At 39.0% G+C, this 24,237-nt stretch overlaps 1 protein-coding gene across 3 annotated transcripts; it reads left to right on the forward strand.

Moving 5' to 3' along the window:
• SUPV3L1 (Suv3 like RNA helicase) lies at positions 1 to 24,192 on the forward strand. 3 transcript variants are annotated; one of them, XM_032608964.1, is made up of 15 exons: positions 1 to 332; positions 5,899 to 5,976; positions 6,367 to 6,474; positions 7,816 to 7,930; positions 9,086 to 9,254; positions 11,254 to 11,365; positions 13,401 to 13,478; positions 14,774 to 14,865; positions 15,848 to 16,028; positions 16,792 to 16,885; positions 17,497 to 17,716; positions 19,371 to 19,451; positions 19,790 to 19,966; positions 22,478 to 22,626; positions 23,284 to 23,760. In XM_032608964.1, the coding sequence occupies exons 1-15, from the start codon at positions 59 to 61 to the stop codon at positions 23,717 to 23,719; spliced, it is 2,364 nt and encodes a 787-aa protein (XP_032464855.1). In that variant the 5' UTR covers positions 1 to 58; the 3' UTR covers positions 23,720 to 23,760. The 3 variants fall into 3 exon arrangements, 1 of the variants encoding a protein (XP_032464855.1); XR_004346295.1 differs by having other exon boundaries at positions 19 to 332; positions 21,853 to 22,626; positions 23,284 to 24,192; XR_004346296.1 differs by lacking the exon at positions 23,284 to 23,760 and adding an exon at positions 21,853 to 21,933 and having other exon boundaries at positions 19 to 332; positions 22,478 to 22,614.
• Positions 24,193 to 24,237: the final 45 nt, after the last annotated feature.

Raw genomic sequence — 24,237 nt, forward strand, 5'->3', positions numbered from 1 at the left:
GCCCGCCGCCGTGTCCGCAGGCTGCTCCAGCCAGCCTCCTCTCGAGTCTGCGGTCTCAATGTCCTTCCCCCGGTGTGCCCTGTTGTGGGCTCGGCTTCCCCCGGGGCGCCAGCCTGGCCCCCGGGCAGCCATCTGCTCTGCCCTTCGCGCCCACACTGGGCCCTTTCCTGGGACTCTGGGGCGCGTTCCTGCCGTTGCCTGCGCCTCTTCCTCTGCCTCAGGAGGCTCCAAAGCTCCGAACACGTCCTTGTTCGTGCCGCTGACTGTGAAACCGCAGGGCCGCAGCGCGGACGGCGATGTCGGGGCCGAGCTAACCCGCCCTCTGGACAAGAGTGAGTGCAGGAGCTGGCGAGGGCGGCGCGGGTGGTGTTTCAGGGCCCACGAAGAAGCTTACCCCCGCCCCCCCCCCCCCGCCCTTCCCCTGGAGACCCGAGGTTCCCTCGAGCGTTGTCATCGTGCCTGTCACTGTCTGTCTCCCTTACTGGCGTGTGAGCCCTTCAAGGCTTGGGACTGTGTCTTATTGATCCTTTGATGTGCTGCTCCAGAAGTGGCCTTCTCCCTTTCACTGTTGTCCTGTAAATGGTTTAAGCCCTCTTGTGATGGGACGATTCACCTTTTTTGAGTCGTTAGGTGGACGACTGATTTCTAGCGTACTCTTTCTCCTCCCCCGCTACCCAGAACTATTGCTCCAAGAAGGGACAAGGGAGTGGGGCATTGAAAAGCCAAAGGAAGATTTCTTTCAGGAGTTTTTGTCATTGACTGGGTACCTACGCAAACCAGACACTGTGTTAGGCTGTATGGCGGTTGCCAAGAGGAACCAGACTCACATCCAGATCTCTTCCGCTCCAGAAACTTACAGTCTTGTGGGGAGGAAGGACATATGAATGGCCAGCTGTAGTACAAGGTAGAACATAAGGGTGTGCACATCGGAAGTGGTAGGTTCCCTGGTCATCCGGGGCTCCAGAGGGAAAGGAATCGCTTAGCATCAGCAAGTGGCAAGATCTAATCCTATTGCTCCCTTGCAAAACATTGTTTAATGTTTTTCCATTGTTCCCAGTTTAAAAGGGTCCTCAATCCCTGCCTGATCTGGCGTGGGTACCTGTTGGAGAAGCGTTGTTGCGAGCCACTCTCCTTGTTTCAGTCAAACTGATGAAATGTGCACTTGTGCCCCAGGGCTTTTACACATGTTACTCCCTCTGCCTAGAATACATCTGTAATTCCATCTTCTTCTTCCTTTTCTAAAAATAACAATGGCTAATACTCAGTGTTTGCTAGAGATAGGTACTGTTTTAAGCATGTGACCCGTTTAATCTTTCCTGTAACTCTTATGAAGTAGACAGTCTTTACCCCTGGCACTTATCTAGTCATGCAGTAGCACATACATATACTTATATATTATGTAAACATATATATAATATATATATTTTTTTCTGGTTGATTGTAACACATACATATAAGTATATGTATATATATTATATGTATATGTGTATTTATTCTGGTTGATTGTAACACATTTAGCCATGTGAACATGATTGACTACAAGTAGAAAGATGGTGCATATTTGTGATAGTCATTACAGCACTTAAGTGGCTGGCCCGATTTACAGTTTACTTACCTTTTCTCCATTTCCCAAATGGTAAAATGAGAGTAATATTTTCTTTGCTTACATCTCTGGATCGTGAAAGTCATGATAAAGAGTTGGGCAAAGCACTTTGAAAAGTGTAAAGGGGTGAACAAATGTAAACTAGTATCACTTGTACTAAACATTTACTATTTGAAAAATGGAATTACCCTGCAGTAGAATCTGTGATGTGTGGAAACTGGGAAAACTATTACCCTAGGAGCCCAAATAATCTATCCCAACTATATAGCATAGGTTGATGTGAGGATTTAACAAAATACTTATTTTTGGGGTATCGTATAAATAAAGGTTCTAAGCCTCTCTTTCTTTAGGCTGTTAGTAGCTGGTGTAAAATTCCTTGGATGTATTTTTACTCATGATCAGCTGGTCCCACCAGATTAGTGTTTTGAAATCTTTTGGGCACTGTTATGAATTTTTAAGTGTTTGGAAGTTCTAACAATGAAGTGCAGCTACCTTTGATGGCAGAGTGGCCCTCCCCTTTCTTGGACAGCTGACTAAGCTGGAAGTTTTGGGTGGTCTCAAGTGGAGCAGTGAAGGAGGAAGGTAGCACCCAGGCACTGAGGTAAGCTAGGTGAGCCCTGGCTGACCATGGGTGATTGATGCACCTCACATGATCTCTTTCTGATTTTTGATTGATAACTGGTATGTTTACAGGACGTGACAACAACAAATAATATTCATAGTGAATTTTATTAGCAGTTGTGACTCCTAGGGAAGGTATCAGATTAATTGAGACAGGTTGTGGTAGTTTCCTCATAGATGCTAGTAGTGCTAGATGGGTAGATGCAGATTGGAACTTGGATTCGTAGGGTTGAAGCCACTCAGCTCCATATTAGTAAAGTGAACTGGAGTCAGAGTCTTGGGGGAAGCTTGCTTTTCAAAACACCTGGATTGGTATGTTCTGGCGAATCACTCACGAAGTACAGAATTACGGTGTAATGCTAAGGGGATCAAGATTATGGAGACAGTTTCTGCATAGGGTATTAGGCAACACTTTTCTGCCCAGAGCACAGCTAGCTTCCTGGATGAGAATCATGCTGTTGGTTACAAGGGGACCCTTAAGGACAGAAGCCTAACGAAGTCATTGTAATTTGATGTAGGTGTATCAGGTACAGATACATTTGAGGGTGTAGGGAATAGTCATCTCTCACACCCATCACCTGAGAGAGATGCAGAAGGGTCGGAGGCATTTGGCCTAATGCAACTGTCTGCTGCAATAGGGACAGTTTCAGTAAATCTAGTACTATTTTTTATAATTCCCTTTGTTATGATAAAAAAGGTTCATCATGAGTTCAACCACTACTAGAACAATATTTCAGTACTTCTTCATATTCAACAAGAGTGGTAATACTAGTTGTAATATTAAAGGGGTGGAAACTAAATGCCACTACTAGGTGGTCTTTGGTACAGTCTCTTCAGGATTGCTTCTCCCTTTCCTTTTTGGATCCTAGAGATGTTCTGATCTATTCTGATCACTTCTCCCCACCTGTTTCCACTATGACTTTGGCATTTCCAATTCTGTTTTGAAGAGGTTGAGTTTTGTGCCTTTCCACCTGCTTCTCCAACCCTCAAGTGATCATAGAGCTTTGATGTATTAAGTAATGGGCTTCTAGTTAATTACCGATAAGTACAGTGGAACAAGCGAATTAAAACATTTTAACAAGATGGGTAAATCATAAGGTTTAAGCAGTCCCAACCATTAGTAGTAGCTACTTCGTTCTTCATCGAGATGTACGTGGAGTGAGTAAAGTGGATCATTTTTGTGTAAAGACTCATGTGAGGTACATTTACGTTTTAGAAGAGAACCTGTTATTAAATCCCAAACTCCCATTGTAGGAAGCTGGAAGAAAGCTATTAATTGGTTAAAAGTTGTAGTACTGAGTCATTTCTACTGTGGCTGAAATCTAGAGAGTCTCCTTTAATCACCGTTAATTTAAATGAGAAGTAACTGTGATCCCCAAATCAGGTCATTCTGTTAAGAACAATGAGACAGGGACTTCCCTGGTGGCGCAGTGGTTAAGAACCTGCCTGCCAGTGCAGGGGACACGGTTCAAGCCCTGGTCCGGAAAGATCCCACATGCCGCGGAGCAGCTAAGCCTGTGTGCCACGACTACTGAGCCTGTGCTCTAGAGCCCGCGAGCTACAACTGCTGAGCCTGTGTGCCACAACTACTGAAGCCTGTGCACCTAGAGCCCATGCTCTGCAACAAGAGAAGCCACCACAATGAGAAGCCCGCACACCGCAACGAAGAGTAGCCCTCGCTCACCACAACTAGAGAAAGCCCACTCGCAACACTAAAGACCCAACGCAGCCATAAGTGAATGAATGAATGAATGATTTTTAAAAAGAACAATGAGATAAAGCTTAATTTTTATGAAAAACAAAACGATGTTTCCATATACTTCTGTAGTAGATTAAATTTTTTTCTGTGCTATTTCCATTGTGTTAATGTTTTTGCAGTTATCTTTTAAATTTTAGATAAAAGAAAGTATTGATACAGAGAAACTTCACTTTTAGTATGTGGGTAGTATTCATTTTTTAAAATAGCTGTACAGTATGATTTACATATCATAAAGTTTATCTATTTAAAGTGTGTAATTAAATGGTGTATTTGCAGGGTTGTGAAACTATCACCATAATCTAATTTTAGAACATTTTCATGACCCCAAAAGAAATCCCATACCCAGAAACAGTGACTCCCCATTCCCCTAGCTCCCACTCCCCTCTGCCCAGCCCGTGGCAACCACTAATCCACATTCCCTTTCTGTTTGAACCTTTCATATAAATAGTATACAATACGTGGGCCTTCCTGACTAGTTTCTTTCACTTAGCATGAGAAACCTCATGTTTCTGAAGCATTTTAAATTGAGTGAAGTATCATAATTCTTGCATAACACTGGAGTGTTAGTTACAGAAAATGGATTAATTCTAATAAATGTGATGTCTTCAGTTTGTATTGAGTTTATAGGTCAGCAGAATTTCCCCAGGCAATTGCATGTGCCTTTTTTGTCACTGATTTTTCCACTATTGTAAAGAAACTGTTGGACCCACTGGGTACAAAGTAACAGAAACCCAGAAATATCAGGATAGCTGCCTGTGATAGTAGATATATTTGTATGCATCTTACATTTAGTTGTGGGCAAACCTAATGGCTAAACCAGCGACTTTGAAATTCCCTCATTCTGCAAAGCAAAGTTTTGATAGTGAGATGCTTTATTCAGGCTTAATTTCTTCAGTGAGTGTTGTATGTGTGTTGTGGTTGGATGCAAGTGCAGTTGGTACTCTGGTGGGAGGCAAAAATACAGGCCACCTGGCCTTTCTGTGTTTCATGAGCAAAGACTGTATCAGTTTTGGCCTGCCTTCCCAGAAATGTAGAGTGTGTGGCTGGATTAGTAAAATGTTTATCTCTACAGAATAATGCAGTAGTGTTTTCACATGTGCAATGTTAATACAATTTCAACTTGATTAAAGTACTTTCCCGCGTACCGCAAAAAAAAAATTAAAAAAAAAAAAAGTATTTTCACCGGTAAAATTAGGGACTCATAGTGGCATGTTATTTCAGCAGGTATCTAATCCAGCCTCCACTATAGCACAGTAATTTCTCTGCTGTCACCCTTGAAATACAGTCATCTAAGCCTTGCTTGAGTACTTTTCAGTGACTATGAGCTGGCACTTCTGTGAGACAACCCCTTTTCCCTGTTCTAATTATTAGGAAATGCTTGTATAAATTACACTGAAATCTGTTTCCTTCACTTCCCACTGACTTTAGTTATGCCATCTAGAACAAAATATGTATAATCTGTTCTCCCTAAAATCATCTCCAAGCTAAAGATCATCCCTGGCTCCTTTAGTCATTCACACGAAAGCATAATGATCTGGCCCTCACAGAATTGGTTATCTTTCTAGATACCTTTAGCTGCTCACTATTTGATGTTCAGAATGGTTGTAAGTAAACAAAACAGAACATGGTTATCTAAAAGTGGTCTTATGGAGGCTAGGGGTGATGCTACTCCTGTAGCACCTTGCTTAGTCTTCTGCAGTATTACAGGAATATTGCATTGTTTGACTTTATACTTTTTCTAGACACTATTAAACTATAAAGAGTTTGTGATCAACTAAAACCTTCAAGTTCTTGCAACACTCAGTAGACTGCTGCCTTGGGTGTTATGACTTCAGGTTTCTTTTGCTCTTTGGGCATTTCTCTGTCTGGAAAACAAATGTTAAACATATGTTAAATTTTTATATCTTTCTTCCAGATGAAGTAAAGAAGATCTTAGATAAGTTTTACAAGAGAAAAGAAATTCAGAAACTGAGTGCTGATTATGGACTCGATGGTAAGGCTAATAAGATTTCCATTAGAGACATCTTATTACTGCTTAGATTACAGCTTTGTCATTGTTGTGTGGGACCTAGTGTGGCCTGGACATACCTATTAATACATAGTTGTAATCTAGAGAATGTCCCTGACTTTTGCTTCTCTGTAGGCAGGAGATCGGCAGGATGCACCTGGGGAGCCAGACACACGGCAAGGGAGCTGTGTGTTCAGCTTTCCTTCATGGTCTACTAGAATATCAGTTTTAGCCCAGATCATAACAAACCAGCTGTACTACAAGAAAAGAAAAAGACACTTTGATGAGTTAGGTGTGACGTGTATATGTATTTTTTAAAATGAGAAATTAAATGAAAACTAAGTCCTACCTATTTTGATTTTGTGTTTCCCACAGCTCGTCTCTTCCACCAAGCTTTCATAAGCTTTCGAAATTATATCATGCAGTCTCATTCCCTGGATGTGGACATTCACATTATTTTGAATGATATTTGCTTCAGTGCAGGCAAGTGTTTAGAGACTTTTTAAAATCCTGTTGAGCATACTTTTTATTTCTTCCTATGTTTATTTCTCTAGTTAGGGCGTTATTTGCTTTAGAATAAGCCCTGTTAATATCCTCTGTAAATAATTCAGTGCTTTCGTAGGAGGCCTTCTAGGTTCTTTTGCTTTTATAGTGGGTCCCTGAACTGGTTATTAAATCACCCGTATGTCTTAGGCTGGAGGAAGACTGGGGTCTTCACCTGTCATTATCTGCTCTTCACTATGTAGTAATATATAGGCTACACTGAAATAAACTCTCACACAAGACAGAATTAATACATGACAGATTCCATCTGTTTCTGCCACTGGCTTGTTTCTCCCTCATATTAGGACAAAGCTCTTGCTATAAAAGATAAAAATGTAGGAACATTGGGCTTCCCTGGTGGCGCAGTGGCTGAGAGTCTGCCTGCCGATGCAGGGGACATGGGTTCGTGTCCTGGTCCGGGAAGATCCCACATGCCGCGGAGCGGCTGGGCCCGTAAGCCATGGCCACTGAGCCTGCGCGTCTGGAGCCTGTGCTCTGCAACAGGAGAGGCCACAACAGTGAGAGGCCCGCGTACCGCAAAAAAAAAAATGTAGGAACATCATTATTTTGTTCCCATGGACAGTTTGGCTTTGGTTATAGTTTTAAGTATTTGACTATTAGACTTTTGCCGTGGGCCAGGCACTGAGGTAGAACCTGGACACAAAGCAGAATTGGACACAGCCCCACCCTCATCAGAGCCACTAAGGTGTGGAGACTTCTTGCTGAGGCGTCAATTCACTTTCATGTTTTGTCTCTTAGTGGTCTCTGTAGCCTAAAAAATACTTGGCACCTGTATTTCTCTTCAGTAACCACAGGCCTTCTCTCTAATGTATATTCCCAGGTCCTTTGTTTTTTGTTGTTGTTTGTTTTGACCGTACCATGCCACTTGCGGATCCTAGTTCCCCAACCAGGGATTGAACCCGGGGCCCCCTTGTGATGAGGTGCCGAGTCCTAACCACTGGACTGCCAGGGAATTCCCCCAGGTTCTTTGTTTTTAACTTAACTTTCATCAATGCTGATCTTTACCTGTTTGCATAGAAGAAGTGGAACGTGGTTGTTGAAAGCCAATTTTCTGTTTTCCTGGAAAATATAAGTGAAATAAGGAGGAAAATGTAAGACAAAGCAGGACCTCAGGAAAGGATAGAGTTCCTTGTTTTAGGGTTTTTCTTTTTATTCTGGCAATGCCCCCTTAATTTAGCTCACTAAGAGTAAAGTTCTCATTCAGTGCAGTTATGGATAACATTTGGATTGCACATATTAATGCAGTGTTTTATTTTCCAGCTCACGTGGATGATTTATTTCCATTTTTCTTGAGACATGCAAAACAGATATTTCCTGTGTTGGAATGTAAGGATGATCTACGTAAAATCAGTGACCTAAGAATACCACCTAACTGGTTAGTTTCTTTATTTGTAGATTTGAAATTTTCAGTTTCTAATCTTGGAAAATTAGTGATCATTATATACTTTTATTGTATGCTGGATGATAAATCATAAGTCGTCTAGATTGTTTTGTTTTCTCTAGAAAAGTGGGCAGTTTGGGCAGGCAGTTAACTGGTGTCTCCCCTTGAATCCTAATCAAGTTTGGTTTAAGGTTTTATTAGGGCAGATCTAGAGTAGCCCTTTAGGGTGTCATCCTTACAATTCAGGTGTGGCCTTCCTGGTGTCTCAGCTGAATACGCTATTAATGAGCTCTCCCCACCACCACTGTGGCTGGAACTCCAGCATCTCCTAGCACTTTGCCACTCTTTGAGACTTCCCACTCAAACTCTTAGCAAGCAGTCCTCTGTTAGGCCCTGCACATGCTCAGCCCAGCCCTTGGCCAAGGACCCAAGGAACTCCCACACAGACTTCAAGGCTCCCCCTCTATTGCACCCTTTTTTCTCTTTCACACTCTGGCTTTCCAATTCCAGCTGCATCAGCAGCTTTGAACTTGATCTCTACTGCTCAGCTCAGTGGGACTACTTTACCTTGCTTGGGTTCCACCTCCCTATGCCCTGCTGGGGTACAGCAGGGCTCATCTCAGGTGTTCCTTTCTTTTGGGGCTTGTAGTCCTGCACTGCCTCCTGTCCATGTCCCCAGGCAGCTGCTGTATATATTTTGTCCAGTTTTGTACTTGTTTATGGTGAGAGGGCAAGTGCTCATGGCCAGAAGCAGAAGACTCAGTCACTTTATTGTGTATGCTGAAATTCAGAAGCCTAGGAATATTTATTTATAGGGCATATGTAGAGCTGTGGAAATAATGTGGACAAATCTCTGGAGCTGTTAGCAGTTTAAACTTATTTTAGGTAACTCTTGGGGAAGGGGATTTGTACAGTGGCAAGAATATCCAATAAATTAATTTGCATTTGGATTTTTCTGTCCTCTAGTTAGTAAATGCTATTCTTGGAAAGCAGTCATTTTAGTGTGGATGTGAAGCTCATCATTTAATTTTTCAAAGATGCTATCTTATGAATGTTAAGAGGATGTTTCCTTGGAATTTTTTTCATGTAATACCTTTGCCAGGATTTTGAGGTTAATGGAATTAAGCTGTTTACCTACTCATGTTTTAGGTACCCAGAAGCCAGAGTCTTACAGCGGAAGATAATATTCCATTCAGGTCCCACGAACAGTGGAAAGACTTATCATGCAATCCAGAAATACTTGTCAGCAAAATCTGGAGTATATTGCGGTCCTTTAAAATTACTGGCACATGAGATCTTCGAAAAGAGTAATGCTGCTGTTAGTATATTACCAAATATTCTCTCTTTTTCTTGTTAATTTGGGGGAGAGTGGAGTTAAAGGGGTAGAGGGGGAGGGCGTATGTAGTAATTTACTGTTAACAAAAAGTGCCGTATTGCATTGCATCTAACAAGCCATCAAGTGTAAGATGTACTGTTATTTTATGTAAAACTGAGAAAGAAGATGATGCTGCCGACTGAATTCTGACATGCCATCCATTGTTAAGAGGTATCCTGGTTTCAGAGATACTAAAATGTGAAAAAACGTGTGTATTAGAATGAGTGAAATACAATATTACAGAATATTTCACATATACAGAGAAATGCAGGGAATAACATTCAGATAACCTGAGTCCACTACCCAACTCCCATCAGATTCAAGAAATAAAGTATTATTGGGGAATTCCCTGGAGGTCCAGTGGTTAGGACTTGGTGCTTTCACTGCGGAGGGCCCGGGTTCAATCCCTGGTGGGGGAACTAAGATCCTGTAAGCCACGCGGCACAGCCAAAAAAAAGAAAAAGAAAATATTGATATAGATGAAACGCCCTCTGAACCCCTTCTTTGTCTCCTCAGAGTTACCCACCTACTCTGTTGTATTCCATTTACCTTTTTTTAAGATTAGACCTTTGATGCTGTCAACTAGAACTAACGATAAAGACTGAGAAAAGGACCGAATGCCCTGTGGTCTGAGGCATCGTTGCAGTAAAGGGGCCACATTTTAGTTCATTGTTTTATTATGACTTTATAATGAAAGATTAACCCGTCTTGGTAGGTGATTTGCGTTCTCTTTTATTATGTTCTGAATAATTTGTGTAATTTGCATACATAATGCCTCCTTATTCATAAATAGTTAAAGTATTTCCACAGAACAAAGACTTTCTTTTACATAACCTCAGGATATTCATCTAAAGTAGGACATTTAATATCGATAGAATACCATTATTTAATTAACAGTCCATTTTCATATTTTGCCAATTGTCCTATAAACACTGCCACCACTCCATTTCCCCATCCCACCCACCCCCCCACCCCAGCATTCTGTTCAGGGTCTCCCGCTGTGTTTTATTGTCATGTCTCTAGTACAGTTCCTCAGTCTTTCTGTCTTTCATAACCTTTACATTTTTTTTTTTACATCTTTATTGGAGTATACTTGCTTTACAATGGTGTGTTAGTTTCTGCTGTATAACAAAGTGAGTCAGCTATACATATACATATATCCCCATATCTCCTCCCTCTTGCATCTCCCTCCCACCCTCCCTAACCCACCCCTCTAGGTGGTCACAAAGCACGGAGCTGATCTCCCTGTGCTATGCGGCTGCTTCCCACTAGCTATCTCTTTTACATTTGGTAGCGTATATATGTCCATGTCAAACCTTTACATTTTGAAAGACTACAGGTCAGTTGTGTTGTAAGTTGTCACTCAGTTTGGATATGTCTGATGTTTCCTCATTAGTTTCAGGCCACTGTGGAGACCAGCTGTTCCAGTTTGCCTGGACTTTCCCTGATTTAGCACCAAATGTTCTTCATCCTGGGGAACCCCTCAGTCCTGAGTGGACCGGGGTGGTTGGTAACTCAAATACACCATAGCATTGATGTTGGTCCTTCTCAAAGAAATATATTAGGAGGTCTTTATATTCTTAAATTTTATTTATAATATTCTTCTTGAACATAGAAACAATTTCATCTTAATAAACTAAAATGGTACAGAAACTATTGAAATAGTACAGAGGTAAAAAGTGAAACTGCTGCAATTTCTCATGCTTTTGTTACCTGAGAATTTAGCTGATTTGAGATGTTTCCAAGTTTACATAGGTTATATAAAAGAGTGGCTTTTATTTTCTTATTAAAGTTTTTTTTAAAGGATTGGGGATATTTTGTTTCAACTATTAGACAAATAAATTTGACGTAATGGAGAGAATACTCTATTAAACATCCAAAACTTCTTTTTGCTATTGTTTTCAAGCTGGAAATAATTCCAGTTTTCTTTTTGTCATCTTAGGGTGTGCCATGTGACTTGGTAACAGGTGAAGAACGTGTGACGGTAGAGCCAGATGGGAAACAGGCTGCCCATGTTGCTTGTACTGTTGAGATGTGCAGTGTTACAACTCCTTGTATGTATACACCATTTTAAAAACTGTATGGTTTAGTATTTTTTTATTTTAAAATTCAGATGAACATATGGAATGTGTTTTTTATTGCGAAAAAAATTTTAAATTGAGACAAAGAAAAGAATAGTACAGCAAATACCCAGGACTTACCACTACTTAAAAATGCCAAACTTTCTGTTATGTTTGCTTTTGAATTTCTTTCCCTTTTTCTCGTAAAAGAACTGAAATGTCACTAAGTATGAATTTTCCTTTGTGTCACTCCCCAGTTCAATTCCTCTCTCCTCTTTTGATCCAGTTGCTATCAAATATTTGGTATATACCTTTCCTTTTTTTTTTTTTTTGGTATCACTCTTATGTATTGCCTATCAATACTGTGGATTGTGTGTTTTAAAACATTTACATGATTATCATATTGCATTATTATTCCACAATTTGCTTTTTATTTTACATATTTTTTAGATCTAGTCTTATATACATATATATGTATCATGAATATATATCACATTTATTCATTTAAATTGTTATGTAGTATTCCATATTATGACTAAAATTATTCATTCCTCTATTAAAGAATATTTAGGTTGTTTAAAGTTTTTCACTATTACACATAGTACCACAGAAAACTTCTATTTAAGTACTGTAGTTTTGAAAGTATTTTAAATGAAAATTAACTTTTTCCTTATTATATAGGCAATCATTTCTTCATTATAGAAAACATAAAAATAAATGCAAAGAGAAGGAAAAAAAAAAAATCTCCCAATTCCACCCATCCAGAATCAACAAGTATTAACCCTGTGGTGTATATTTTCTAGACTGTGTTTGTATTGTGTATGCATTTATGTGTGCATCGTGAGTGTGTATATTAAATAAAATAGGGATTATATATTATGTACTATTTGGTAGCTTGCTTTTTTCATTTTAATAATCTTAACTTTCTGAGTAAATGGATAGTTTTCAAAAAAATCCATTTATTCTAAAAGTAATACATTGTAAAAATTAAAATAGCACATATAAATGAAAATTCCTTCTTCTGTGCCCTCTTTTCTAATCTTGTTTGTATACGCTCAGATATGCTAGTAATTTTTAATCTGATGGTTTTTCAGTATAAAATTAGCTTTCTTTTGTTTGCTAAATGTCATTGTGGGCACATTAAATTTTTCCTTTTTTTAAAATATGCTCCTTGCAACTCCTTGGTATTTTGGGAAGCAAACTAAAATATAATTTATATGACTTAAAAAGAATAAAATAATATGGTTGGAAGCATTTTGGCATTAGAAAATAAAATGAGCCACTATTTTTTTTACCATAATAAGCTTTAAAACCCCTAAGAATAAGCAGAGCTGGAGCTCAGGGAATTACACATTCTTCTCTGGTTCTCCTCCTGACACCCGTCTGGATTCCTGAGGTGCTTCATTTTACTGCAGGGTTATCTACTCCTTGGTCCCAGGAGCTACTTCAGTTGCTGTGTGGATGTGTTCTTATTAGGCAGATTCTCCAGGCTGCCTCTGAGATTGCAGAAAATAGGACAACTGAACCTGTTCAGTTTGGGAGGCAGTGCAGTAGAGACGGTCTGGGTTTGAATTTCACGGTTTTAAATCTTACACTAGGGCCAGTGACTTAACTTCTCTGGGTCTCAGTTTATTCTTTTGTAAAATGTAAATGTAGGGGAATTCCCTGGTGGTCCAGTGGTTAGGAGTCCTCACTTTCACTACCGAAGGCATGGGTTCAGTCCCTGGTTGGGGAACTAAGATCCCGCAAGCTTCACAGCGTGGCCAAAGACAATTATTTTTAATTAAAAAAAAAACAGATGAGATTAAAAAAAAAAGGAAATGTAAGTAATAATGATACTTACCTAATGGGTTTGTTGTGAGGATTAAATGAGTTGTAAAGCACTTAGAACAAGCCTGCCAGAAATGAAGCACCTAATAAGTAATGATGATGATTATGGTGGTATTGAAAGCTTGAATTTTGGTATTGTGGTTTGTTTATAATACTATTGAAGTAGATTGTCTTGCTCATGATAACTTTTTATTTTAAGATGAAGTGGCTGTGATTGATGAAATTCAAATGATTAAAGATCCAGCCAGAGGATGGGCCTGGACCAGAGCACTACTAGGTTGGTGGTCTTATTGCTATAAAACCTGTGCTTTGTGACATCTGCACTGCGAATTATCTGCATTTATCTGCTTGACATTGCCAAATAGAGCCAGCTAGATTCTCTCTTGACACAAATCAAACAAAAAAGTCAGCTAAGTGTGAGCTTTAATTTTCTAAGTATTGTTCTAATAATGGGAAGTCCATTTCTTCTGTCATAAAATTAGCATAATCACTTAATTAAAGTGTTCAAATCTTGCCATATTTACACAACCACTATTAACATTTTGGTGTTTCATGGCAGTCTTTTTTCTCACGTATATGGTGTTTTGTGAATATATAATTTTTATCTTGCTTTTTTTTTCAGTTGTTTCATAGACTTTTTTTTCATACCACATATTAATGTTGCATGTTCTCCATTGAAGAACTGTACTACACAGTCATCCTTTGGTATTTGTGGGATGTTGGTTCCTGTACCCGCACAGATAACAAAATCTGCAGATGCTCAAATCCTTTACAGTTGGATGGCTTTTGCATCCATGAATTCAACCAACCGCGGATTGAATATGTTCAATCCGTGGTTGGTTGAATCTGCAGATGTGAAACCTGTGGATGTGGGAGACCAGTTGTAATTTGTCCCAAAGAGTCGAACATTTTTCTCTATTATTAATGATGCAGTAAAAATCTTTGTAGGCGTTAACTTTTTATTCATTTTATTACTTCTTTAGGATAGGCTCCTGGAAGTGAGGTCCATAGACATGAAAGAACGTTTCTCCTGCTTGATATTGGAGTGAATTTTTGATCAGCATGTTGTAGGGCAAGTGTTTTGAAATTTAAAAACATAGGTAAACTTTCTGTAAACAAAGAGTATACACTAAAGCCTGTAATATAAAATAGATGAAAGTGGATATGCTCAGGGGTAAGGAGCTTGGAGTTTCTTCTACCTACCAGCCCCCAGCCTCTGAGGCACCTCAGTGATTCCATGGAGCCTAATTTGAAAAAAAAAAAAGTATAGGACTAATGTTCAGTATTAACCATCAAAATGCAGGTTCTAGTTCAGGCTGGCTTCATCCTCTAGTAGACTCAAAACCTTGGCCAAAGCAATTTAAAAACCCCAAGATTTATAAAAGTGGTGATAATTTTTGCCTACTAGAAGGTTTTGTTTTGAGGTTAGAATCATAGAGATAATATGAAAACACTTGGAGAAGTTGTAAAGCAATAGGTAAGCAAACTTAAAGTATTTTTGGTATGTAGAGTATTGCATATTTAATTTTATATCTTTAAAATTTTAAGAAACGCCAATTTTGCATTTAACAGGACTCTGTGCTGAAGAAATCCATTTGTGTGGAGAATCTGCTGCTATTGACCTGGTTACCGAGCTTATGTACACAACTGGGGAAGATGTGGAGGTACTAGATTATACACTTTGTTCTCAAGGTGGCATAGCAAATAGCCCAGAGTACCCAGGCAGTGGCTTCATAGGCCCCAGATGGTGGCAAAATCAGAACTTGAAAGATTAGCTTCATTTCCTCGTAGTTGACTAGATCATACATAGTTGGTTGAGCCTCATGAACTAAAGTTCTGACTGCGTGACTGTCACACCCTAAGTCTCCAAAAGTATAAGGAGATTCCTTATCTTTTCTTGACAAAACCTTTTGGAGTTTAAACAGAACTCTTTAGAATTAAATAAATCAGGAATGTTGGAAGTTGGAGGCTCCAGCAAAAGTTTGTGATTTTCAAAGTCTCAGGTGTCAGATATTGGGGACTTTGATATATATCTGATTGGTAGAGATAGTTTGTACCCTTTTTCAAATTCCTAGAGTAGGAAGCCACTCATTTCCATTTAATCCTACTTTTTGTTTTCTTTACCAGACTTCTGTAATAAAATGAAGAAATATTTTTAAATTGGTCCATTACTTTAGTTTTGTGCTCAGCTTTCAGGGAGAGATAGTGGAATGTAGTGGAAGAAATTCTGGGTTCCAGTCTTGGCTTTGCTGTTATTCACTTTGTGTTTTTAAGCAAATCGGAGAAGGCTAGAACTGGAAAAATCCTCATCAGACCTGATCTTTTATTAGACTCTATTTTATTCTTTCATAAAAGGGAAATAATATTTAATAACCTTTCTGAAATTACCACATTGCCATAAAAATCAAATATATATGAAAGTGCTTTGAAAATTTATGAAATCCTCTGTAACATTTTGTTAATTTAGAAATACCAGTGAGAATGGATGGTAATATTTATAATATCAAAATAAATGTTTTTCTGTATTTTCTCTTGAAAAAGTTGGAACTTATCAGTTTCTAGCTACGCTTGATTGTGAGCTTTTCACAATATTAGAAGAAGCTGAGTTAGGTATGTTATTTTACAATATCATATCGTTTATTGTAGGTTCGAACCTATAAGAGGCTTACCCCCATTTTTGTGCTGGATCACGCATTAGAATCTTTAGACAACCTTCGGCCTGGGGACTGCATTGTCTGTTTTAGCAAGAATGATATTTATTCTGTGAGTCGACAGATTGAAATTCGGGGATTGGAATCAGCTGTTATATATGGCAGTCTCCCACCTGGTAATTATTGGCTTTCATCATGACAAGATATGAAATCTCTTGTTTTTGCCATTTATGTTGAGATATGTCTAGAAAACACAGTAAAAGATATGAATTAAGTTGCTTGGTGTGTAATTTATTATAGGTCATATAAAATAAATATTTCTCTAGTCATCTTTGTGGTGATAGAAGTGTTTTAATTATTTATAGCTCTTGTTACTTGATATTATTAGACTGTATTTTTAAATGTTGAGCTGATGACTTTCTTACAGAAATGTCATTAAAATATGAACTTGGTAATATTCTTAAAATATTACCAAAAGTCTATTGATGAGTGTCCTCAGAAATGATAAGAGGATTTTGTTGCTCTTTGTGGATATACTTAAAGGAATGGAAATAAAGGATAACTGGCTCCGTGAGAATGCAGAGAAATAAATTTGAAATAATAAGAGTTTTATCCATAAAAATGGAGAGTAGGAGGTAAGGGTTTCCAAGATTTAGTTAGTTAGTTAGTTGGTTGGTTGTACGTGGGCCTCTCACCGCTGCGGCCTCTCCCGTTGTGGAGCACAGGCTCCAGACGCACAGGCTCAGCGGCCACAACTCACGGGCCCAGCCGCCCTGCAGCATGTGGGATCTTCCCGGACCGGGGCATGAACCCGTATCCCCTGCATCGGCAGGCGGACTCTCAACCACCTGCGCCACCAGAGAAGCCCCCAAGATATGTTTAGTGTGATGTAGTAAAAGATTGAGAATACTGATTTAACATAAACTGTTGCTGTTTTAGGGACCAAACTTGCTCAAGCCAGAAAGTTTAATGATCCTGGTGATCCATGCAAAATCCTGGTTGCTACAGATGCAGTTGGCATGGGACTTAATTTGTAAGTAATCTGTTTTTAATAATCATGGATATTCAGTGGGTTAGATGGAAATTAAAAAAACTTATAATTGGCATTAGAATGACCAAACACTTTGATTTAGGAGAATGGATATTATAGTATAGATCTGAGATTTATCTTGCTCATACCTGTTGAGGGAATAAAATGAAAATATCACATAACACTTGGACTTTTGAGTGCTGCTTCCTACCACTGCTAACCTATTACATTAGCTCACTTGATTTTCAATGTCTCAGTCAACAAGGGTGTGTGCCTGTTGGGCATGCAGGGCCAGCCACTGTTTTTAGGGGTTAATTTGTAAAAAAGTTATTTTCTAGAGCCTTACTGAGGTATAATTTACATATTATACGGTTCACGCATTTTAAATGTATAATTTGATGATGATTTTTAGTAAATGTACACAGTTGTTAAAAAATGCTATTTAAAGGGAAGAAAAAGAATTACCAACAAACCCTTTTACCTTACTTTGTAAATAGTGGGCAATATTGCAAGTAGGCCTAAACTAGAATTAGAGTGAGCATTTCTGTAATGAATCAAATGATGGACGGTTTTTCAGACAGCAGTCTGTGAGATCAGTTGTATTTCTGTTTCAGGAGCATAAGAAGAATTATTTTTTACTCCCTTATGAAGCCCAGTATCAATGAAAAGGGAGAGAAAGAAATAGAACCAATCACCACCTCTCAAGCCTTGCAGATTGCTGGCAGAGCTGGTAGATTCAGTTCAAAATTTAAAGAAGGAGAGGTTACAACAATGAATCGAGAAGACCTCAGTTTATTAAAGGAAATTTTGAATAGGCCTGTGGATCCTATAAAGGTAAGGTGTAACATAGTAATTGCTACTTCTCTGTGGAGGACAGTCATTCCTTCCTTCACTTACTTTCCAGACTTTTGCCTCAGACACCTGGAAACAAATAAGCAAAAGAAAATTTTGTGCCATGAAAATCATGTCAAGAAAACCCTGCTTTGGACTTCCCCGGTGGTGCAGTGGTTAAGAATCCACCTGCCAATGCAGGGAACACGAGCTCGAGCCCTGGTCCGGGAAGATCCCACATGCCGCGGAGCAACTAAGCCCGTGCACCACAACTACTGAGCCTGCGCTCTAGAGCCCGTGAGCCACAACTACTGAGCCTGCGTGCCGCAACTACCGAAGCCTACGTGCCTAGAGCCCGTGCTCCGCAGCAAGAGAAGCCACCACAATGAGAAGCCCATGCACCACAGCAAAGAGCAGCCCCCGCTCACTGCAACTAGAGAAAGCTTGTGCACAGCAACGAAGAACCAACACAGCCAAAAATAAAATAAGTAAATAAATAAAAAAATAAAGAAGAGAAAACCCTGCTTTATTGCTTTTGAGAGGCCTAATAGAGACCCCTTTGTTAGAGTATGTATGTATGTATGTATGTATGTATGCAAGTGAAAGATTCAGATTTTACAAATGTAGCCATAATATAACAAGTTTAGTAAACCTGATTTTCCTTTAGTTCTTCCTATAATCTAGCAGTGGGTGGGGATGGGGCACGGTTGCTTCAGGTGGGCACACAACTATATCAGCAGACTGAAAATTGTGAGAAGCTCGGAAGTAGAAGAAACTTTTGTGTGGGGGGCAAAAATAGCATTAAGCTATACAACTTCGAACCAGTAAGGACAGGGTTAAATTTTGGTTAGTGTAGTTAATGAGGCAGAAGTGTACATGTTTTAAACAAACTTACAAATTAAAGTTTGCCTGGAAAATTCACTAATTAAGGCTCATCTGATTTTAGTGAACCCAGGTAAAAGGGTATATAAATGAGAGAATGCAAGGAAAAGTTCTGGGAGGAAAGCTGTGGTTGAAATCATTTCTGTAGCTTTTGTTAAGAGTGCAGCTGATAACGGATCTCCCCCATCTCCCTCCTGTGTAGCTCCTTTCTTGTGTTCATCGTCTGCCTGCCTCCCATGACTCATCTCTCTCTCCTCCTTTCCTCTTTCTTTTTCCCATTCCTTTTCTCTCTTATTTTCTTGCTTATACTTATTGTGGGCAATTCTTAACATTGTGTAAATATACAGGTAAAGAGATAGCTGACCTCCAATAGCTGACATTTTCTCTTTATGTATGTATGTCTGTTTTATTGCCCTGGTTAAAGTGATTGGGTTTTCCTTTTTCGTTTTTGTTCAGTGGAGAGAATTGGGACCCTGGAAACTATTTGTGGTACTCTATCAGATCATCATAGATTTTAGAAATATAACTAAAATATAAGCAAAAGATTAATTACTCGATGGGTATACTTGATTAGTTTTACTAAATCATCTCGTCAGCTTTCCCAGTTGGTAATAAATGGCAAAGTATGTTGCTTTTCTCTGTTTTACTTAAATTCTTGTCCCTTAACTCATTTGGCAATAGCTTAACCTGAATATAGGACTTATCTTGAAATAACTTAAGAAAACTTATCCTTAAAAAAAATAATAAGCTTATGGTTGTTTCTTCTTTACTAAAGGCAGCTGGTCTTCATCCAACTGCTGAACAGATTGAAATGTTTGCCTACCATCTCCCTGACACAACGCTTTCTAATCTCATTGTAAGTAGAAACTCTTATATCGCTTTTCTAAAAAGGTCAGTATGTCAGACAATTACTGGTTAACCTTGTGGACATGAATGGATAGTCTGTTTTTGTGAAGTTGCTGTTTATGAAGTTTATCTTGAAAGTGGAAACTTTCTCTCAAAATCTTTTGGGACTTCTGTCCTGAGGAATTTTCTGAGTATTTCAGGTCGGGAGGGCTATGGGGGAAGTCTGTTAGCTTGAGGAGGCAGTGAATTAAGCAGGCCTTTCTGGAAGTCTGTTAATGGATTAAAGTGATTGTCATTTATAGACTTGAGTCTAGGTAGTCCAGTAATTTAATATATTTTCCCCCCCAGGATATTTTTGTAGACTTTTCACAAGTTGATGGGCAGTATTTTGTCTGCAATATGGATGATTTTAAATTTTCTGCAGAGTTGATCCAGCATATTCCATTAAGTCTACGAGTGAGGTATGTTTTCTGCACAGCCCCTATCAACAAGAAGCAGCCTTTTGTCTGTTCTTCATTGTTACAGGTAAGCCTTTATCTTTGTGATATTTTGAGTTGTTTCAGGTTGATGCATTTTCCCCAAGCAATAGTTTGTTATTCAAAATAAAGAAATAAGAGAGTACCTTTTAATATGAGTTACTGTGTATGAACTTAAAAATGGCTCTTTTTTCTTACAGATAATTTTTTTGGGGAAGGAGAAGTCTTGCTTTGTATTTGGTCTTATATGGTAGCCTTTTTGAAGAAGCTAAAACAAAAATAATTAAACAGTTTTTTCAAGGAAAGGGGTCTTTGCCTGATGATATACTTTTTCCTTATTGGTGTTGGGTAATATGTTTTGGAAGGGAGGTGGCTTTGGGGTCAGTAGTGGCCATAGTATTCCGTTTTCTTAACTATCAGGCATTGGGCCGGGGATGGCTGTCTTGTGTGAATTTGGTGCCAAGGTTCCAGCCTCTTTTCTTTTAACTCATTTGGGTAGGGATACAGATCTCTAACTTCTGAGCACAAGATTCACCCAAACAGGGGGACTAGGCAAAGGCAGTAGAAGCTGAACTTCCAGTCTCCTGCCCTGTCCTCTCACATCTCTGGGCCCTTGCTGTCCCTCTTGCTTCTGCTTGGAGCGCCCACCCCACTAAATCCAAAGGTCTCCTCTTTGAATCTTTTCCTGATTCATTGTTGTAGTTTCACTGCCATCTTCTTAATAGATATTAGCTTTCTGCATACTAGCTCTGTTTTTACCAAATCTATTTATAAGCTTATGTTTTAAATTACTTTAAAATTACATAAATAATACATAAGTACTTTTTTTGTGTGAGCAAAATTAAAACATTAGAGAAGGTTAAATTGGGCTACCACCTTCAGTCTCAGTCCTCTGGCATAACTGCTATTATCAGCATTGTGTATCCTTGCAGACCTTTTCCGTTACATTTGCCTACATACCTGTGTGAGTAGAAATTCTAGTTTTTGTTGGGTGGGTGTGCTTTCCCATAAATGTTACAATGAATTAGTCTGTAGCTTGCCTTTTTCTTTTTTCCTCAATGTGTCTCAGAGGTGTTCCGTGTCCAGCTATTTACTGTGTCCAGCTATTACCAGCTCTCTGTTTCTTAGAGCTGGCGTTTGTGAGAGAGCTAACTAGCATAAGGTTGAAGTTTATGGAACAAAGTCTTAAACTTAAAAAACTGGCCTGGATGGAGCTGGAGCCCATGGCCCTTACCCCATTTACACCATCCTTCAAGCAGCTACCCTAATAAAGCGGAAGCGTATTACTAAGGAGTAAGGAGTCTGGAGCAGTACAGGTCAATAGTTGTTATGTGTTGTGTTTACAGATTAAAATGTGAAATCTAGAGATATTTCTTTTTTCTTAATCTCCATTATTACTGAAGTATAAAGGAGCTCAATCCCACTGATGGTCTCTGATGCCCCTTAGGAAGTTGTTTTGAAACTGTGTTCCATGGCTCCTGCATGGGCCTCTCTCCCTCCCCATCTCTGAGCAGCTCCGTGCTTAGCTGTTTTACATATGGGCTTCCATTAGTTGTTTGTGGCCAAAAATATTAAAGCCACTGCCTTTATAAGAAAACTTTTTGGCATGTCCTGCTTATTAGTAAGTTAGTGTGGTCACATTTACATTCTTCATGGCTGTCCTACTTGGCATTTATTAAACCTAGAAGAATGCACCAGACTAAAATTAATAAAATTGTGACATTATTTAACCACAATTATTTGAAAACTGCCCTGCCTCTCTAAAGTACTGACCTTGCTTAGGTTAAGTATTTAGAGATAATTTTCCCTAATTAGGAAATGAATCATTTGAAATCACCTTATCCTTGAAGCTAAAGATTTTTTTTTTTTTTGAAGCTAAAGATTCTAAACTTCTGCTTGATAGTTCTTGCATGGTTTTATTTCTGTCTCCTATAGTATATTGTGATGCATAATAATGCCTAGCATTGTCTGGGAGGCGGCATATTCTCCAAGAGTGTCGTGTGGTTCAAGAAGGAGGTATGATGGTCTTATGGTAATGAGGAAGCTGAAGCACAGTGGTGACTTGGCCAAAACTATATAACTAGTAAAGAGGTAGTCTCTTTACTAGTTTGATTGACTCATGACCAACCTTGCACGAAGCCACCTCAAAGAGTTTCTTTATAATAAGTGAGGATATTAAAAAATACAAGCTCACATTTGAAGCTATAGGACTGTTGCATGAAGGAATGAGAGTCTTCGGGTACTGTCTGCCTAGAACTTAGAACATTAATTGTTCATAAAAGTTAATAGACACTCCCTGGAAAGCTAGTTCATGTATATATTGTTGCCCTGGTTTTGGAAAAAAGAAGGAAATCATGTCTTTTTTTTTAAAAGTACCTTTATAAGATATTAAATGTTCTCTAAAATACAGAAAAGTATAAAGAAGGAGAGAAACCATCCTGCCTATTGAGATATAGCCACAGTTAACATTTTGTTGTGCTGTTTTGTTTTGTTTTTTCTGGTCACAGACTGAAGTGAATTCTGATTGTTTTACCAAATTCGTTTCTTCTGTTTCTCTCAGTTTGCCAGGCAGTATAGCAGGAATGAGCCCCTGACCTTCTCATGGTTACGACGATATATTAAATGGCCATTACTTCCACCTAAGAATATTAAAGACCTCATGGATCTTGAAGCTGTCCATGATGTCTTGGATCTTTACCTGTGGCTAAGGTACCAATTTTTTCCTGTATGCACTCTCACTTTTTAAGTAATAGGGTGAATCAAAGGTTTTATGATGGTCTTTTGCACTTTCAAATTAGGGACATATTTGCAGGGTGCTCTATTTTATGTTTATTGTCCATTAAGGCAGTTGAGCCTGGTTTATACCTATTCCAAAAATGACTTAAGGAGTTCTTACGATTCTAGTTAAGATAGGTAGGTGAGAAAGTCCCCTAGATCCTTGTGACGCAAATGATGATCCTTGGACCAAAAGCATTGTTATCAACTGGGAGCTTGTTGAAAATAGAGAATATCAGACCCACCCAAGGCTTAATCAAATTCTGCATTGTAACAGGATCCTGAGGTGACTCATGTATACATTGTGATTTGAGAGGTACTGCTGTAGATCAGTGATTATCAAAGGAGGGGCATGTCCCACTAGGGGAGCATATTGTAATCATTTAAGATATGAGCAAGGACCGACTCTCATAACAACATCTTCCTTAGGTGTGTTGGCCGAAATAAAGGTTGAGCAAAGGCACTGGACACAGTTTTGCAAAAGGGGAATATTTGGAATGAGTCAGTGTCAAGATGTAGTTACTTCATTGAGATTAGTCCAGTGACTGCGGTAAGAGCTGTTCCTATAATGTAATATGTCTTTTTTTCCAGCTACCGGTTTATAGATATGTTTCCAGATGCCAGCCTTGTTCGAGATCTCCAGAAACAATTAGATGGCATTATCCAAGATGGTGTACATAACATCACCAAACTGATTAAAATTTCAGAGGCACATAAACTGCTGAATTTGCAGAACTCATCAGCAGAAAGCCAGTGCCGTTTGTCAGGAACAGTAAAGAGCCGAACTAGAAGGAATCACGGCACCAAAGCTTTAGGGAGTAAAGCTGCTGAACCACTTGGCTCTGGTGCAGGAGAGAAATCCCTTGCTTCCAGATTGGTGCAGCAAGGACTCCTCACTGCAGACATGCTGAAACAACTAGAAAAAGAGTGGATGACACAACAAACTGAGCATGGCAAAGGAAGAACAGAATCTGGGACTTCCTTAAAAGGGACAAGAAGAAAGAAGAAGGAACCCGATTCAGATTAGTTTTATTTTTATTTTTGCAAATAAAAATCTATTTTAAAATCCTTGTTTTCCTCATATGCATTTACTGCCTGCTATGGTACTGTGGCTATCTTTTACTGGTCTTTTTTTTGCTAAGGAAAATTAACTGTTAAGGATAACTAAACTGCTGTTTGTTTTGTGTCTTAGAGGATTTATTTAAAGATTTATTTAATGGCCATTTGTAGTATAGCACTAAGACAATGCACTATAAGGAACTCTGCGTGGGAATAAAATCAGTTTGGTGAATTGTTTTGACCAGTTTCCTATACCTTTGCTGAGGATGTCACAGGTAGAATTCTTTGACAGAGGTTGCTGTCTGTTGTACCCATGTACCAGAGGCTGTTCTAGGTGCTGGAAATACGCAGTAAGTGAGACAGATAATGTTCCTGCCCTTGTGGAGATTATATTTTAGTATGGTGACTGACAGGAATAAGTTAAATAAATAATGTCAGCTCTGTGAGGGCAAATATTGTTGTCTGTGTAATTCACTGCCATATCTA

Source organism: Phocoena sinus, chromosome 16 (assembly GCF_008692025.1).
Source record: "Phocoena sinus isolate mPhoSin1 chromosome 16, mPhoSin1.pri, whole genome shotgun sequence".
NCBI classification, from domain to species: domain Eukaryota; kingdom Metazoa; phylum Chordata; class Mammalia; order Artiodactyla; family Phocoenidae; genus Phocoena; species Phocoena sinus.

Coding starts and splice junctions, on each gene's coding strand:
- SUPV3L1 (XM_032608964.1), top strand. CDS start 59: ATGTCCTTCCCCCGGTGTGCCCTGTTGTGGGCTCGGCTTCCCCCGGGG. Junction 14,866..15,847: donor CAACTGGGGAAGATGTGGAG/GTACTAGATTAT, acceptor CGTTTATTGTAG/GTTCGAACCTATAAGAGGCT. Junction 16,886..17,496: donor GTTGGCATGGGACTTAATTT/GTAAGTAATCTG, acceptor TTTCTGTTTCAG/GAGCATAAGAAGAATTATTT.